The sequence below is a fragment of the Coregonus lavaretus genome (assembly GCF_964263955.1).
Source record: "Coregonus lavaretus genome assembly, chromosome: 2".
NCBI lineage: Eukaryota > Metazoa > Chordata > Actinopteri > Salmoniformes > Salmonidae > Coregonus > Coregonus lavaretus.
In genome coordinates, this window is record NC_139989.1 from 77,874,520 (window position 1) to 77,893,631 (window position 19,112).

The 19,112-nt window shown below is 41.6% G+C and overlaps 1 protein-coding gene across 1 annotated transcript in view; it reads left to right on the forward strand.

The window, feature by feature from the left end:
- Positions 1-11,234, forward strand: part of LOC311140635 (NLR family CARD domain-containing protein 3-like) — a gene marked incomplete at its 3' end in the record, with an annotated part of 102,269 nt that extends 91,035 nt beyond the window's left edge. The window contains exons 4-5 of the mRNA XM_084175778.1: positions 10,624-10,776; positions 11,231-11,234. Of these exons, the coding sequence (XP_084031904.1) occupies positions 10,624-10,776; positions 11,231-11,234 (157 nt within the window). The remainder of the gene's footprint in view (positions 1-10,623; positions 10,777-11,230) is intronic.
- Positions 11,235-19,112: the final 7,878 nt, after the last annotated feature.

Genomic DNA, 19,112 nt, shown 5'->3' on the forward strand with positions numbered 1-19,112 from the left:
CAGCATACGTTCTTTCAAGTTGAAGCTGTCATTGTGGGAGACGCAACTTGCCGGTGGTGATGCAGCTCACTTCCCCTGTCTGAAAAATGTGTGCGCGACCCAACATGTGGCAGACATGAAGCGGTTCAAAGATAAAATAACGGGACTGTTACGGGAGTTTGAGCAACGCTTTCAGATTTATGTTTATATGTTTTTATGTTGATGTGCTATTGTTTTTAATTGTTTTTATTTTATTAGTATATTTAACCTATTCTTGACTCTGTAGTTCTTGCACTTGTTTGGGGAACAGGATTTCATTATTTTTATCTACATTTCTGCCTGAGAAATGACACCCTGATATAGTTCTGTGATCTGTGATATACTTCTGTGAATCACTGAGGCATTGTGTGTTTGTGTGTTCTTTGTCCTCAGAACTTTCGAATAACTTGAGGTGTTTTATGATTAATAGTGATGTTGTGCTTTTGGACACTGTCCTCAGGCTCCAGCTTTATGTTTATATGTTTTTATGTTGATGTACTATTGTTTTTAATTGTTTTTATTTTATTTGTATATTTAACCTATTCTTGACTCTGTGGTTCTTGCACTTGTTTGGGGAACAGGATTTCATTATTTTTATCTACATTTCTGCCTGAGAAATGACACCCTGATATAGTTCTGTGATCTGTGAAACAGTTCTGTTAATCACTGAGGCATTGTGTGTTTGTGTGTTCTTTTTCTTTAGAATTTTCAAATAAACTTGACGTGTTTTATGATTAATAGTGATGTTGTGCGTGTACTATTTTGGACACACTGTCCTCAGGCTCCAGCTTTATTGTTGTATGTTGATCGTATTAAACAAAGAAAACAATCTGAAGTTGTTGTTTTTAAGTTATATATACCATGATTTTTCCGGTCCGGCCCACTTGGGAATAGATTTTCCTCCATGTGGCCCCTGAGCTAAAATGAGTTTGACACCCCTGATATAGAGGGTTTATATCAATGTTCATATCAGACATGTTGGAGTTATCAGGCTAGTTAAGACAAACATTATTTTTTATTTTTTATTTTTATTTTTATTTTTTTTGGGGGGGGGGGGTGGATCAGCTTAATATTGCAGATAGATAATATATTCTATCAATGTAATTGTCTGCATCACTTCCAATCCCCCATGTCCAATCCCCCATTTATATATATACTCCCCTTTATTACTTTTCAACCCCGCCATCCTTTCCCTACTTGGAGTAAATTAGTGAACAACAATGCCCAGGCCTCTACTTCCGGTCTATACTTACTATCTACACCTTATGGACAGAGTTAATTTTACAATAATTCTATTATACAGTGGGGAAAAAAAGTATTTAGTCAGCCACCAATTGTGCAAGTTCTCCCACTTAAAAAGATGAGAGAGGCCTGTAATTTTCATCATAGGTACACGTAAACTATGATAGACAAATTGAGAAAAGAAAATCCAGAAAATCACATTGTAGGATTTTTTATGAATTTATTTGCAAATTATGGTGGAAAATAAGTATTTGGTCACCTACAAACAAGCAAGATTTCTGGCTCTCACAGACCTGTAACTTCTTCTTTAAGAGGCTCTTCTGTCCTCCACTCGTTACCTGTATTAATGGCACATGCTTGAACTTGTTATCAGTATAAAAGACACCTGTCCACAACCTCAAACAGTCACACTCCAAACTCCACTATGGCCAAGACCAAAGAGCTGTTAAAGGACACCAGAAACAAAATTGTAGACCTGCACCAGGCTGGGAAGACTGAATCTGCAATAGGTAAGCAGCTTGGTTTGAAGAAATCAACTGTGGGAGCAATTATTAGGAAATGGAAGACATACAAGACCACTGATAATCTCCCTTGATCTGGGGATCCACGCAAGATCTCACCCCGTGGGGTCAAAATGATCACAAGAACGGTGAGCAAAAATCCCAGAACCACACAGGGGGACCTAGTGAATGACCTGCAGAGAGCTGGGACCAAAGTAACAAAGCCTACCATCAGTAACACACTACGCCGCCAGGGACTCAAATCCTGCAGTGCAAGACGTGTCCCCCTGCTTAAGCCAGTACATGTCCAGGCCCGTCTGAAGTTTGCTAGAGTGCATTTGGATGATCCAGAAGGGGATTTGGAGAATGTCATATGGTCAGATGAAACCAAAATATAACTTTTTGGTAAAAACTCAACTCGTCGTGTTTGGAGGACAAAGAATGCTGAGTTGCATCCAAAGAACACCATACCTACTGTGAAGCATGGGGGTGGAAACATCATGCTTTGGGGCTGTTTTTCTGCAAAGGGACCAGGACGACTGATCCGTGTAAAGGAAAGAATGAATGGGGCCATGTATCGTGAGATTTTGAGTGAAAACCTCCTTCCATCAGCAAGGGCATTGAAGATGAAACGTGGCTGGGTCTTTCAGCATGACAATAATCCCAAACACACCGCCCGGGCAACGAAGGAGTGGCTTCGTAAGAAGCATTTCAAGGTCCTGGAGTGGCCTAGCCAGTCTCCAGATCTCAACCCCATAGAAAATCTTTGGAGGGAGTTGAAAGTCTGTGTTGCCCAGCGACAGCCCCAAAACATCACTGCTCTAGAGGAGATCTGCATGGAGGAATGGGCCAAAATACCAGCAACAGTGTGTGAAAACCTTGTGAAGACTTACAGAAAACGTTTGACCTGTGTCATTGCCAACAAAGGGTATATAACAAAGTATTGAGAAACTTTTGTTATTGACCAAATACATATTTTCCACCATAATTTGCAAATAAATTCATTAAAAATCCTACAATGTGATTTTCTGGATTTTTTTTTCTCATTTTGTCTGTCATAATTGACATGTACCTATGATGAAAATTACAGGCCTCTCTCATCTTTTTAAGTGGGAGAACTTGAGTGGGAGAACAATTGGTGGCTGACTAAATACTTTTTTCCCCCACTGTATATATATATATATATATATATATATATATATATATATATATATATATATACACACATTATTTTTTGCTCCTGAACTTCTTCTACTCTCAACCTCTCCGATCATTTTCATGATGTCCATCCGGTTTGCTTCTATATGCCATATCTTTCTAAATGTGCTCTTTCCCAAAAGCTCCCAACAAACAACCTATATACTTATTATGGACACAGTATAATAATATGCCATTTAGCAGACGCTTTTATCCAAAGCGACTTACAGTCATGCGTGCATACATTTTTGTGTATGGGTGGTCCCGGGGATTGAACCCACTACCTTGGTGTTACAAGCGCCGTGCTCTACCAGCTGAGCTACAGAGGACCACCACCATGTATGCTTACATTATATTTGTTATTATTTGTTGTTATTTGTGATTAGTCCCATCCTTCAACTCTATTCAATACCTCCCATCTATCTCTTAACACCATCCATATAGGATTTCTATTTGCCATATATATTTCAACCGTACTGTGATGTTTTACAAAAGTTCTGAACCTTTCTATTCTCATTGCTTCTACAGATTGTGAATTAAAAATAAACATTTTTGCTAAAAGTATTATTATGTTATTGATTGATTGACTATGACTTTTCAGATCACCCAGTAATGCTATCTGCAAGGTTAGCTCCAGGTAAATATTGCAACCCTTTAGCCATTCCTGGACCTGTGTCCAAAAACAAGCTACAAAAGGACAGAACCAAAACAAATGATCTAATGATTCTGTCTCTTCACAGCAAAATCTGCAGAGCTGGGAATATTGTATCCCCCATATAAATAACATTCTATTGGTAGCAAGAATTTTATATAATAATTTAAATTGAAAGATTCTAATTTTTGATTCCGGTGTCGTTTTGCGTGTCAGTTCATAAACACTATGCCATGGGATCGGTACGTCAAAGATCTCTTCCCAACTATTTTGCAATCTATATGGGACGGCTGTCAAATCTTTGGTCCTTAAGTGAAACTGATATACTTTTTTATTTATCACAGTTTTCCTTAACCAATTATGTTCTATAATGCAAGGCCGACAGACAAGTTCCTTACTTTCTCCCCCTTCCACTTTCCTCTTCCACTTTTGCAGTAAGGCTGCAATTATTTGGTTGTAATTTTGGGTAGAGCAGACATTTCCATATGTTTTTGTTAGCTGCATGTGCGACATAACTCCACCAGTCCTACCGATGATATCATTTACGAAGATTATACCTTTTCTAAACATTCTGTCAAAAAATAAAGGTTTTTTGTCAATTGGTATATTTGAATTTAACCACAATATTTGTTGCATTATTTGTTCTGTCGTTTCTGGAGGATTAAATTGAAATTGCAACCAACTTTCTATGGCTTGTTTTAGAAATAGTGATATTTGGGAGATTATTTCCTTTTCAAATAACTGCAAATGAGTTGTTGTAATCTGAATAAAGGGAAAAAGGCCTTTCTTGAACATTGGGTAAGACAATCTTACTAATTTGCTTGAGAACCAGTTCGGATTTAAGTATAACTTTTTTATGACTGAAGCTTTTAGTGATAGGTCTAATGTTTTAATATTTATTCATTTCTGTCCTCCGATTTCATATTCATTATATAAATATGCCCTTTTAATTTTGTCTGGCTTGCCGTTCCAAATAAAATTGAATATTTTTTTCTCATATAATTTAAAAAACTGTTCGCTAGGCGTAGGCAAGACCATAAGCAAATAGGTAAACTGGGATAATACTAAAGAGTTAATCAGGGTGATTTTTCCACAAATTGACAGGTATTTTCCTTTCCATGGTAGTAAGATCTTATCTATTTTTGCTAACTTTCTATTAAAATGTATTGAAGTGAGATCATTTATTTCCTTTGGGATATGTATTCCGAGTATATCCACATCACCATCAGACCATTTTATTGGTAAACTACATGGTAATGTAAAAATTGTATTTTTTTGTGATCCAATACGTAATATAGTACATTTGTCATAATTTGCTTGTAATCCAGAGAGGTTAGAACATGTATCTAGATCCTCTATGAGGCTGTGGAGGGATTATAGTTGTGGATTTAAAAGAAAACATGAATCATCAGCGTACAATGACACCTTTGTTTTTAAGCCCTGTATTTCTAATCCTCTGATATTATTATTGAATCTGATTTTAATAGCTAACATCTCGATGGCCACAATAAATAGATATGCCGATAGTGGACAACCTTGTTTCACTCCTCTTGACAGTTTAAAACTTTCTGAGAAATAGCCATTATTTACTATTTTACACTTAGGGTTACTATACATGATTTTGATCCATTTTATAAGAGATTCTCCAAAATTGAAATGCTCCAGGCATTTATACAGTGGGGAGAACAAGTATTTGATACACTGCCAATTTTGCAGGTTTTCCTACTTACAAAGCATGTAGAGGTCTGTAATTTTTATCATAGGTACACTTCAACTGTGAGAGACGGAATCTAAAACAAAAATCCAGAAAATCACATTGTATGATTTTTAAGTAATTCATTAGCATTTTATTGCATGACATAAGTATTTGATACATCAGAAAAGCAGAACTTAATATTTGGTACAGAAACCTTTGTTTGCAATTACAGAGATCATACGTTTCCTGTAGGTCTTGACCAGGCTTGCACACACTGCAGCAGGGATTTTGGCCCACTCCTCCATACAGACCTTCTCCAGATCCTTCAGGTTTCGGGGCTGTCGCTGGGCAATACAGACTTTCAGCTTCCTCCAAAGATTTTCTATTGGGTTCAGGTCTGGAGACTGGCTAGGCCACTCCAGGACCTTGAGATGCTTCTTATGGAGCCACTCCTTAGTTGCCCTGGCTGTGTGTTTGGGTCGTTGTCATGCTGGAAGACCCAGCCACGACCCATCTTCAATGCTCTTACTGAGGGAAGGAGGTTGTTGGCCAAGATCTCGCGATACATGGCCCCATCCATCCTCCCCTCAATACGGTGCAGTCGTCCTGTCCCCTTTGCAGAAAAGCATCCCCAAAGAATGATGTTTCCACCTCCATACTTCACGGTTGGGGTGGTGTTCTTGGGGTTGTACTCATCCTTCTTCTTCCTCCAAACACGGCGAGTGGAGTTTAGACCAAAAAGCTCTATTTTTGACTCATCAGACCACATGACCTTCTCCCATTCCTCCTCTGGATCATCCAGATGGTCATTGGCAAACTTCAGACGGGCCTGGACATGCGCTGGCTTGAGCAGGGGGACCTTGTGTGCGCTGCAGGATTTTAATCCATGACGGCGTAGTGTGTTACTAATGGTTTTCTTTGATACTGTGGTCCCAGCTCTCTTCAGGTCATTAACCAGGTCCTGCCGTGTAGTTCTGGGCTGATCCCTCACCTTCCTCATGATCATTGATGCCCCACGAGGTGAGATCTTGCATGGAGCCCCAGACCGAGGGTGATTGACCGTCATCTTGAACTTCTTCCATTTTCTAATAATTGCGCCAACAGTTGTTGCCTTCTCACCAAGCTGCTTGCCTATTGTCCTGTAGCCCATCCCAGCCTTGTGCAGGTCTACAATTTTATCCCTGATGTCCTTACACAGCTCTCTGGTCTTGGCCATTGTGGAGAGGTTGGAGTCTGTTTGATTGAGAGTGTGGACAGGTGTATTTTATACAGGTAACGAGTTCAAACAGGTGCAGTTAATACAGGTAATGAGTGGAGAACAGGAGGGTTTCTTAAAGAAAAGCTAACAGGTCTGTGAGAGCCGGAATTCTTACTGGTTGGTAGGTGATCAAATACTTATGTCATGCAATAAAATGCAAATTAATTACTTAAAAATCATACAATGTGATTTTCTGGATTTTTGTTTTAGATTCCGTCTCTCACAGTTGAAGTGTACCTATGATAAAAATTACAGACCTCTACATGCTTTGTAAGTAGGAAAACCTGCAAAATCGGCAGTGTATCAAATACTTGTTCTCCCCACTGTATATAAACCCCAGTCGAACTTTATCAAATGCCTTTTCGAAGTCTGCTATGAATAGCAGGCCTGGTTTCCCATATTTTCCATAGTGTTCTATTGTTTCCAATACTTGCTTTATATTATCTCCAATGTATCTTCCATGTAAAAAACCTGTCTGATTAGAATGAATAATATCCGACCATACCTTTTTAATTCTATGCGCTATACATTTTGCTAGGATTTTTGCATCACAACACTGAAGTGTAAGGGGCCTCCAATTTTGTAAATGGACTGGATCTTTATATTTTCCACTTGTTTCCTGTTTCAGTAATAATGAGATCTTCTTCTTGAGTGTCAGATAATCTACCATTTACATAGGAGTGGTTAAAACATGCTAATAACGGTCCTCTTAGTATATCAAAAAAGGTTTGGTATACCTCGATTGGTATGCCATCCAACCCTGGAGTTTTCCCGGACTTAAAGTCTTTAATTGCATCCAGAAGTTCCTCCTCTGTAATTTCACCTTCACATGAGTCTTTCTGTGTGGCTGTTAATTTGACATTATCAATAGAAAAAAATCTCTACAATTAGCTTCAGTTAGAGGAGATGGAGGCGACTGAAAAGAAAACATATGCTTAAAGTACTTTGTTTCTTCCTTCAAAATATCATTTGGTGAATTATGGGTGACTCCGTCAATTGTAACCATTTTCATTAAGTTATTTTTGGTAGCATTCCTATGTTGAAGATTAAAAAATAATTTTGTGCATTTTTCCCCATATTCCATCCAGTTTGCTTTATTTTCATAATATATTACACTTGATCTTTCTTGAATAAGTTTCTCCATTTCTTTTTGTTTTTCCTCTAATTTATTCTGAGCCTCTATGTTACAGTTTTTATTGCCATCTATCTGTTCTGTTAGACTTTATATTTCCTTTCTTAGTATAAACTCTTTTGACCTAAATTGCTTTTGTTTTCGAGATGAGTACTGAATTGCATGGCCTCTAAAGGCACATTTAAAGGTGTCCCATACAATAAGGGGATTCGCTGTACCTATGTTATGTTGGAAAAAGTCAGTTATAAATTCCTTTGTTCTAATTATAAATAAATTATCATCCAATAGGCTTTGATTAAATTTCCAATATCCTCGCCCACGTGGAAATTCAGTAAGAGTAATGTATATGCCTATTATATGATGGTCCGACCGCATTCTGTCCCCTATCAACACTTTTTAAAAACTTTTGGTGCCAACGAGAATGAGATAAGAAAGAAGTCAAGACGACTAGCTTGATTCAGTCTCCGCCATGTATATCTCACTAGATCAGTATATTTAAGCCTCCATATATCTACTAGTTCTAATGTATCCATGACATTCACAATTTCCTTAAGAGCATGTGGGTGATAGTTTGTGGTGTGATTTCCTTTACAGTCCATTGAGCTATTTAAAACAGTATTATAATCCCCCACCATAATAATATTGTCTTGAGTTGCTTGCAGGCTTGATAATTTATTATATACATTGTCAAAGAATTGTGGATCATCATTATGTCACGCCCTGGCTCTGGGGACTCTAGTATGTTGAGCCAGGGTGTGAGTTTTCATTTGTTTTTGTTCTAGTTTTCTATTTCTATGTTGGCCAGTGTGGTTCTCAATCAGAGGCAACGTGTATCAGCTGTTGCTTGTTGTCTCTGATTGGGAACCATACTTAAGCAGCCAGTTTTCCCACAGTGTTTGTGGGATCTTGTTCCAGTGTGGTTTGTGTTAGACCGTGGACGTCACGTTATCGTTTGTTGTTTTTTGTTCGGGTAATCACTAATAAAGAAGTATGTTTGCCTTCAACGCTGCGCCTTGGACCTCTGTTCCAGACGATCATGACAGAAGATCCCACCAAGACTGGACCAAGCAGCGTGTCCAGGAGCCATCGCCAGGGAGATATCTAGCGGATCTCCTTCGCCTCCTCGACTGGGTCAAGCTGTGTGAGGAAGAGAGAGGCTGGACTTGGAAGCAGAAGGGCGAAAGTCTGGCGAGAGACATGGAGACCTGGTCCACGGGTAGGAGAGACGGCCAGACATTTTTTAGGGGTAGGCTCACGCCGTGGACGACGGGGCAGCAGGAGGCCGACAGGTTACGGGAGTCACTGGTCACCAGGGGGAAAGAGGATGTAGAGGCACGGCGAGAGGTACTGGGGTGTGTTGCCAGTCCGGTCCGGCCTGTTCCTGATCCCCGCATAGGGCCAGTGGTGTGTGTTCCCAGTACGGTCCGGCCTGTTCTTGCCACTCGCACCAAGCCTGTGGTGCGCGTCGCCAGCCCAGTCCGGCCCATTCCTGCTCCCCGCACCAAGCCTGTGGTGCGCTTCGTCAGCCCAGTCCGGTCCATTCCTGCTCCCCGCACCAAGTCAGTGGTGCGCTTCGTCAGCCCGGTCCGGTCCTGCTCCCCGCACCAAGTCAGTGGTGCGCTTCGTCAGCCCGGTCCGGTCCGCTCCTGCTCCCCGCACCAAGTCAGAGGTGCGCTTCGTCAACCCGGTCCGGCCCGTTCCTGCTCCCCGCACCAAGTCAGTGGTGCGCTTCGTCAGCCCGGTCCGGCCCGCTCCTGCTCCCCGCACCAAGTCAGGGGTGCGTTTCGTCAGCCCGGCTCGGCCCGTTCCTGCTCCCCACACCAGGCCAGTGGTGTGCGTCGTCAGTCCGGCACAGCCCGTGCCTGTTCCACCGGTGCCTGGTTCGGCACGGGTCAGCTGCTTCGCACCGGAGCTGGAGCAATCCGCTCCACCAGTGTGCAGTCCAGCTCTGGTCAGCAGGGCCAGACCGGACCAGGGGTACTTTGGGGGGTTAGAGAAGGAGTGGGGATCATGCCCGGAGCCGGATCCGCCGCCAAGGCGGAGTGCCCACCCGGTCCCTCCCCTGTGGTGTTTGGTTGGCGCGGTCGGAGTCCACGCCTTTGGGGGGGGGGGGGGTACTGTCACGCCCTGGCTCTGGGGACTCTAGTATGTTGAGCCAGGGTGTGAGTTTTCATTTGTTTTTCGTTCTAGGTTAGTATTTCTATGTTGGCCAGTGTGGTTCTCAATCAGAGGCAACATGTATCAGCTGTTGCTTGTTGTCTCTGATTGGGTACCATACTTAGGCAGCCAGTTTTCCCACAGTGTTTGTGGGATCTTGTTCCTGTTTAGGTTTGTGTCTGAACCGAGGACGTCACGTTATCGTTTATTGTTTTGTTCATAGTATTACTCAAATAATAAAGATATGTTGGTCTGCGCCTTGGTCCTCTGTTCCCGACGATCGTGACACATTATTTGGTCCGTAAAGGTTAATGAGCCATATCTGTTTATGGTCCAATAACATATTTAAAATAGTCCATCTACCTTGCGTATCTATTTGGACAATTTGCACATTCGGATCGAAATTACTATTAATTAATATCATCACCCCTTTTGAATTTCTTTGCCCATGGGAGAAGTATATTCCCCCCCCCCCCCCCCCCCCCCATTCTTTTTTCCACGCTACTTCATCTCGAATTGTTGAATGAGTTTCCTGTATACAATAGATATTATATTCCCTCTCTTTGAGCCATGTAAATATTGTTATTCTTTTGTTATTATCAGCTAAGCCATTACAATTATAACTGGCTATACTTATTTCACCATACACCATAATGAGATACACGTTTCAAGTCTATTTATCATTATATATGTTATATAAAATACACTGCCACTCTATTTTCACCACCTAAGAATAGCAGTGTGGTTTTAATATGATTTGACTCTTTGCAGCCTGTCAGGCTGTCTAGTCACAGAGGAAGGCTGTGCTTCTCTGGTCTCAGCTCTGAAGTCAAACCCCTCACACCTGAGGGAGCTGGACCTGAGCTACAATCTCTCGCTCTCTGCTGGACTGGAGGATCCACACTGCAGACTGGAGAAACTCAAGTATATAGAGGGTTTATGGCAATATTCATATCAGACATGTTGGAGTTATCAGGCTAGTTAAGACAAACATTCTTACCACCACTTGGACAAAGTTATATGCTGACCGTGTGTGTGTGTGTGTGTGTGTGTGTGTGTGTGTGTGTATGTGTGTGTGTGTGTGTGTGAGTTCAGGTGTGTCCCTCAATGACTGTCTGTTCTTCTGCTTACCGCTACAGTGTGGAACATGGTGGAGAGAACACAATGAAACCTGGACTTAGAAAATGTCAAAGACCACCATCATTACTTACTTGGTCATATTAAATATCAGCTGTAGTTCTACAGAAGCAGAAATCAGGGACACCAAAGTTCAGAAAGAGTTGCTTTGACAATGTGTGTGTGTGTGTGTGTGTGTGTGTGTGTGTGGCGCATTCGTGTTACTTTAGAAATGTGTGTTTGTGTTCATGCACATTAACAGATAGGGGTCTATATAATAGACAGTTGTCCTAACCCTAACCCTGTTGGGTGATGGTATATATATATATATATATATATATATATATATATATATATATATATATATATATATATATATATATATACATCTATATCTATATTATAGACAGTTGTCCTAACCCTAACCCTGTTGGGTGATGGTATATATATATACAGTGGGGAGAACAAGTATTTGATACACTGCCGATTTTGCAGGTTTTCCTACTTACAAAGCATGTAGAGGTCTGTAATTTTTATCAGAGGTACACTTCAACTGTGAGAGACGGAATCTAAAAAAAAATCAAATATCCAGAAAATCACATTGTATGATTTTTAAGTAATTAATTTGCATTTTATTGCATGACATAAGTATTTGATCACCTACCAACCAGTAAGAATTCCGGCTCTCACAGACCTGTTAGTTTTTCTTTAAGAAGCCCTCCTGTTCTCCACTCATTACCTGTATTAACTGCACCTGTTTGAACTCGTTACCTGTATAAAAGACACCTGTCCACACACTCAATCAAACAGACTCCAACCTCTCCACAATGGCCAAGACCAGAGAGCTGTGTAAGGACATCAGGGATAAAATTGTAGACCTGCACAAGGCTGGGATGGGCTACAGGACAATAGGCAAGCAGCTTGGTGAGAAGGCAACAACTGTTGGCGCAATTATTAGAAAATGGAAGAAGTTCAAGATGACAGTCAATCACCCTCGTTCTGGGGCTCCTTGCAAGATCTCACCTCGTGGGGCATCAATGATCATGAGGAAGGTGAAGGATCAGCCCAGAACTACACGGCAGGACCTGGTCAATGACCTGAAGAGAGCTGGGACCACAGTATCAAAGAAAACCATTAGTAACACACTATGCTGTCATGGATTAAAATCCTGCAGTGCACACAAGGTCCCCCTGCTCAAGCCAGCGCATGTCCAGGCCCGTCTGAAGTTTGCCAATGACCATCTGGATGATCCAGAGGAGGAATGGGAGAAGGTCATGTGGTCTGATGAGACAAAAATAGAGCTTTTTGGTCTAAACTCCACTCGCCGTGTTTGGAGGAAGAAGGATGAGTACAACCCCAAGAACACCATCCCAACCGTGAAGCATGGAGGTGGAAACATCATTCTTTGGGGATGCTTTTCTGCAAAGGGGACAGGACGACTGCACCGTATTGAGGGGAGGATGGATGGGGCCATGTATCGCGAGATCTTCCCTCAGTAAGAGCATTGAAGATGGGTCGTGGCTGGGTCTTCCAAAATCCCTGCTGCAGTGTGTGCAAACCTGGTCAAGACCTACAGGAAACGTATGATCTCTGTAATTGCAAACAAAGGTTTCTGTACCAAATATTAAGTTCTGCTTTTCTGATGTATCAAATACTTATGTCATGCAATAAAATGCAAATTAATTACTTAAAAATCGTACAATGTGATTTTCTGGATTTTTTTTTTAGATTCAGTCTCTCACAGTTGAAGTGTACCTATGATAAAAATTACAGACCTCTAGTTTATATACACTTAGGTTGGAGTCATTTAAACTCATTTTTCAACCACTCCACACATTTCTTGTTAATAAACTATAGTTTTGGCAAGTCGGTTAGGACATATACTTTGTTTATCAAGTCATTGTTTACAGACAGATTATTTCACTTAAAATTCACTGCATCACAATTCCAGTGGGTCAGAAGTTTACATACACTAAGTTGACTGTGCCTTTAAACAGCTTGGAAATTTCCAGAAAATTATGTCATGGCTTTAGAAGCTTCTGATAGGCTAATTGACGTAATTTTAGTCAATTGGAGGTGTCCCTGTGGATGTATTTCAAGGCCTACCTTCAAACTCAGTGCCTCTTTATTTGACATCATGGGGAAATCAAAACAAATAATCAGCCAAGACCTCAGAAAAATCATTGTAGACCTCCACAAGTCTGGTTCATCCTTGGGAGCAATTTTCCAAATGCCTGAAGGTACCACGTTCATCTGTACAAACAATAGTACGCAAGTATAAACACCATGGGGCCACGCAGCCGTCATACTGCTCAGGAAGGAGACGCGTTCTGTCTCCTAGAGATGAACGTACTTTGGTGCGTGAAGTGCAAATCAATCCCAGAACAACAGCAAAGGACCTTGTGAAGATGCTGGAGTAAACAGGTACAAAAGTATCTATATCCACAGTAAAACGAGTCCTATATTGACATAACCTGAAAGGCCGCTCAGCAAGGAGAAGCCACTGCTCCAAAACCTCCATAAAAAAGCCAGACTATGGTTTGCAACTGCACATGGGGACAAAGATCATACTTTTTGGAGAAATGTCCTCTAGTCAGATTAAACAAAATAGAACTGTTTGGCCATAATGACCATCGTTAGGTTTGGAGGAAAAAGGGGAACGCTTGCAAGCCGAAGGAGACCATCCCAACCGTGAAGAACAGGGGTGGCAGCATCATGCTGTGGGGGTGCTTTGCTGCAGGAGGGACTGGTGCACTTCACAAAATAGATGGCATCACAAGGAAGGAAAATTATGTGGATATATTGAAGCAACATCTCAAGACATCAGTCAGGAAGTTAAAGCTTGGTCGCAAATGGGTCTTCCAAATGGACAATGACCCCAAGCATACTTCCAAAGTTGTGGCAAAATGGCTTAAGGACAACAAAGTCAAGGTATTGGAGTGGCCATCACAAAGCCCTGACCTCAATCCTATAGAAAATGTGTGGGCAGAACTGAAAAAGCGTGTGCGAGCAAGGAGGCCTACAAACCTGACTCAGTTACACCAGCTCTGTCAGGAGGAATGGGCCAAAATTCACCCAACTTATTGTGGGAAGCTTGTGGAAGGCTACCTGAAACGTTTGACCCAAGTTAAACAATTTAAAGGCAATGCTACCAAATACTAATTGAGTGTATGTAAACTTCTGACCCACTGGGAATGTGATGAAAGAAATAAAAGCTGAAATAAATCATTCTCTCTACTATTATTCTGACATTTCACATTCTTAAAATAAAGTGGTGATCCTAACTGACCTAAGACAGGGAATTTCTACTAGGATTAAATGTCAGGAATTGTGATAAACTGAGTTTAAATGTATTTGGCTAAGGTGTATGTAAACTTCCGACTTCAACTGTATCTATAAAAGTGCTGATCCAATGAGGCGTGGTGGTTGACAACATATTTTTAGCTGTTTTTAAACCTGACAACATTAAACGTCTTTTCTGTATTTATAGTGGTGAATTATCATTAAGTGATAACAGTTTTGGGGAACAAAGTATGATGATATCCACTACAGCAGATAAGACAGAGGGTATCACTTTCCAAAACAATGTCCCCTGGTCACTCCCACTACATATGATTAAAGAAGTCCAAGGCACCTTGATTTCATAGATCACACAGAGAGGTTAAGATTTTCATTAAATTATGTTTTCTAGGTGTAAGGTGATTACAATGTATCAGCTGGTGATTAGGATTGTTAGATGAACCCACTAAGTTCCTGATGAACTCAACTGGTGAGCCTCTTTAGCAGCTAGTTCCATGAACACACTGATTTCAATGTCCTTTGCCAAGGTCAGATGACTTTCAGTCAACAGTCTCTTTTGTGTTGCTTCACTCCGTAGCCCACATACTAGTCTGTCTCTAATGATGTCATTTAGAACAGCATTAAACTCAGTGTTCTGGTAGTTTCTTTAATGCAGCAGCCAACATTGTTACTGATTCTCCCTCTTCCTGATGTCTCCTGTGGAACCTGAACCTTTCAGCATTAACTAGTGGTTCTGGTGAAAAATGTCCTTTAAGTATCTCCACAATATCCCCATACGTCTTATTACCTGTTCTGTCTGGCTGTAGCAGGCTGCCTAGTAAATTAAATGTCTTTGGCCCCATTACACTATTACACTAAAACATGGAGGCACAATGTTGTCGTCATCCATGGCATTTACAAGAACTAAATATTCAAACCGTTCTGTATATGAGCTCCACTGCTCAATACTTTTATCAAACTGTCCAATGTTTCCAACAATTCCAATAATTTCTCATTTCTCAATAAGCTCCTGATTGTCACTCACTTCAATATTGTCCTCAACCAAAGCAATATTTTCCTCAGTCATGTGATCTTCATTCACTTCACTCACTGAAGTTTCCTCCTAAGTTCGCTCATTTAGCAGTTTTAAATAAAAGCTTTGTCTTCACAGTTGAATAAATGTCCTTTCCTTTAATCACTGTATATTCCTCCTTTTTAATCACGTTGTTTTCCCGCTCCGATGTCCGTCTCGAGTCCTTTTCTGCCGTCCATGACGATGTTAACTCCAGTGGTGGAAAAAGTACCCAATTGTCATACTTGAGTAAAAGTGAAGATACCTTGTTAGAAAATGACTCAACCAAAAGTGAAAGTCACCCAGTAAAATACTACTTGAGTAAAAGTCTAAAAGTATTTGGTTTTATATATACTTAAGTATCAAAAGTAAATGTAATTGCTAAAATATGCTAAAGTATCAAAAGTAAAAGTACAAGTATAAATCATTTCAAATTCCTTACATAAAGCAAACCAGACGATTTTCTTGTTTTTAAAATTTACATTCAGCCCGAGGCACACTCCAACACTCAGACAATTTACGAACAAAGCATTTGTGTTTAGTGAGTCTGCCAGATCAGAGGCAGTAGGGATGTTCTCTTGATAAGTGCGTGAATTGGACCATTTTCTGTCCTGCTAAGCATTCAAAATGTAACGAGTACTTTTGGGTGTCAGGGAAAATGTATGGAGTAAAAAGTACATTATTATCTTTAGGAATGTAGTGAAGTAAAAGTAAAAGTAGTCAAAAATATAAATAGTAAAGTACATATACCCCAAAAAACGACTTAAGTAGTACTTTAATGTATTTTTACTTAAGTACTTTACACCACTGGTTAACTCTCTCTTAGCTAGCTGGACTATGCACTTGCCTCTGCTAGCAATACACTGTGCTAACATTAGCCTATTCTGTACCACAGAAAATAACAGTTTTAAACAGTTGCAAAAACCCACTTCTTCCAGACAGATTAGTTCCTGTAGATTCAGACTAACACATCACCAATCTTTTGTTATGTCTGGTGGGTTTCATAACCACGTCTGTATAACAATTCAATAATGATGAGACAGGAGACAGGAATCAGTTTAACCATTTATCTGGAACGTGATCATCTCAACACATACAAACCCCCATGATGCTCTGCAGCACAACCCCAATATACAACAAATACATAAGTAAATGGACACAAAACAAAACTCAGAGGAATTTAAATGTTCATTTCTAGAAAGTAGGGACATGGGATAGGGTCAGAAAGGTAAGTATGTTTGATAACTAGTTCCAGAGGTGACATAACAAGCATAAGGTCCATTATAACACAGTGAAGTAGAGGTGGGAGCTAAAAGCAGACATGGACAGTGAGACGGTGTGAGGAGGTCAGGGGTGAAACACTAGATCAGGACAGGTAGAAATGGCAGGGCTGGAAATAGACACAGAGACACATTCTGATCATGGCTCAGACCTGACCTGAGACACCCAAACAGAAGATGCCATAGAAAAGTCCTGTCCAGTAGGCTATATGGGATTTCCTTTCATCAAAATCCAACACATGGAAATGTGTCCAGTGTGTGTGTGTGTGTGTGTGTGTGTGTGTGTCCAGTGTGTGTGTGTGTCTAGTGTGTGTGTGTGTGTGTGTGTGTGTGTGTGTGTGTGTGTTCAGTGTGTGTGTCCAGTGTGTGTGTGTGTGTGTTTGTCCTGCATGTGTGTGTCCAGTGTGTGTGTGTGTGTGTGTGTGTGTGTGTCTAGTGTGTGTGTGTGTGTTTGTCCAGTGTGAGTGTATCTAGTGTGTGTGTGTCCAGTGTGTGTGTTTGTGCAGTGTGTGTTTGTCCTGTGTGTGTGTGTTTGTGTGTGTGTGTGTGTCCAGTGTGTGTGTTCAGTGTGTGTGTGTGTACAGTGTGTGTCTAGAGTGTGTGTCCAGTGTGTGTGTGTGTATGTGTGTATGTGTTTGTCTAGTGTGTGTGTGTGTGTGTCCAGTGTGTGTCCAGTGTGTGTGTGTGTGTGTGTGTGTCTAGTGTGTGTGTGTCTCCAGTGTATATGTGTGTGTGTGTCCGGTGTGTGTGTGTGTGTCCAGTGTGTGTGTGTGTCCAGTGTGTGTGTGTGTCCAGTGTGTGTCCAGTGTGTGTGTGTGTCCAGTGTGTGTGTCCAGTGTGTGTGTGTGTGTGTTTGTGTGTGTCCAGTGTGTGTGTGTGTGTGTGTGTGTGTGTGTGTGTCCAGTGTGAGTGTGTCCAGTGTGTGTGTTTGTCCAGTGTGTGTGTTTGTCCAGTGTGTCTGTGTGTGTGTGTGTCCAGTGTGTGTGTGTGTCCAGTGTGTGTGTGTGTCCAGTGTGTGAGTGTGTCCAGTGTGTGTGTGTGTCCAATGTGTGTGTGTCCAGTGTTTGTGTGTGTGTGTGTGTGTCCAATGTGTGTGTGTCCAGTGTGTGTGTGTGTGTGTGTGTGTACAGTGTGAGTGTGTCCAGTGTGTGTGTTTGTGTGTGTGTGTGTGTGTGTGTGTGTATGTGTGTGTGTTTGTGTGTGTCCAGTGTGTGAGTATGTGTGTGTGTGTGTGTGTGTGTGTGTGTGTGTGTCCAATGTGTGTGTGTGTCCAGTGTGTGTGTGTCCAGTATGTGAGTGTGTCCAGTGTATATGTGTGTGTGTGTGTGTGTCCGGTGTGTGTGTGTCCAGTGTACATGTGTATGTGTGTGTGTCCGGTGTGTGTGTGTTTGTGTCCAGTGTGTGTGTGTGTCCAGTGTGTGTGTGTGTCCAGTGTGTGTGTGTGTGTGTGTGTCCAGTGTGTGTGTGTGTCCAGTGTGTGTGTGTGTCCAGTGTGTGTGTTCAGTGTGTGTGTGTGTGTATTTGTACAGTGTGTGTGTGTGTCCAGTGTGTGTGTGTGTGTGTGTGTGTGTGTCTGTGTGTGTGTGTCTAGTGTATGAGTGTGTCCAGTGTATATGTGTGTGTGTGTGTGTCCGGTGTGTGTGTGTGTCCAGTGTATATGTGTATGTGTGTGTGTCCGGTGTGTGTCCGGTGTGTGTGTGTGTCCAGTGTGTGTGTGTGTCCAGTGTGTGTGTGTGTGTGTGTCTAGTGTGTGTGTGTGTCCAGTGTGTGTGTTCAGTGTGTGTGTGTGTGTATTTGTACAGTGTGTGTGTGTGTCCAGTGTTTGTGTCCAGTGTGTGTGTGTTTGTGTACAGTGTGTGTGTGTCCAGTGTGTGTGTGTGTGTATGTCCAGTGTGACTGTGTCCAGTGTGTGTGTCTGTCCAGTGTGTCCATTGTGTGTGTGTGTGTGTCCTGTGTGTGTATGTGTTTGCGTGTGTACAGTGTGTGTGTGTGTCCAGTGTGTGTGTTCAGTGTGTGTGTGTGTGTGTGTGTGTGTCCAGTGTATTTGTGTGTTTGTGTCATGTGTGTGTGTGTGTCCAGTGTGTGTGTGTCCAATGTGTGTGTGTGTCCAGTGTGTGTGTGTGTCCAGTGTGTGTGTGTCCAGTGTGTGTGTGTCCAGTGTGTGTTTGTCCAGTGTGTGTGTGTGTTTGTGTCCAGTGTGTGTGTGTCCAATGTGTGTGTGTGTCCAGTGTGTGTGTGTGTCCAGTGTGTGTGTGTCCAGTGTGTGTGTGTGTCCAGTGTGTGTGTTCAGTGTGTGTGTTTGTCCAGTGTGTGTGTGTGTGTGTTTGTGTCCAGTATACGTGTGTGTGTGTGTGTTTGTGTGTGTGTGTTTGTGTGTGTCCAGTGTGTGTATGTGTGTGTGTTTGTGTGTGTCCAGTGTGTGTGTGTGTCCAGTGTGTGTGTGTACAGTGTGTGTGTTTGTCTAGTGTGTGTGTGTGTGTGTGTCCAGTGTGTGTATTTGTCCAGTGTGTGTG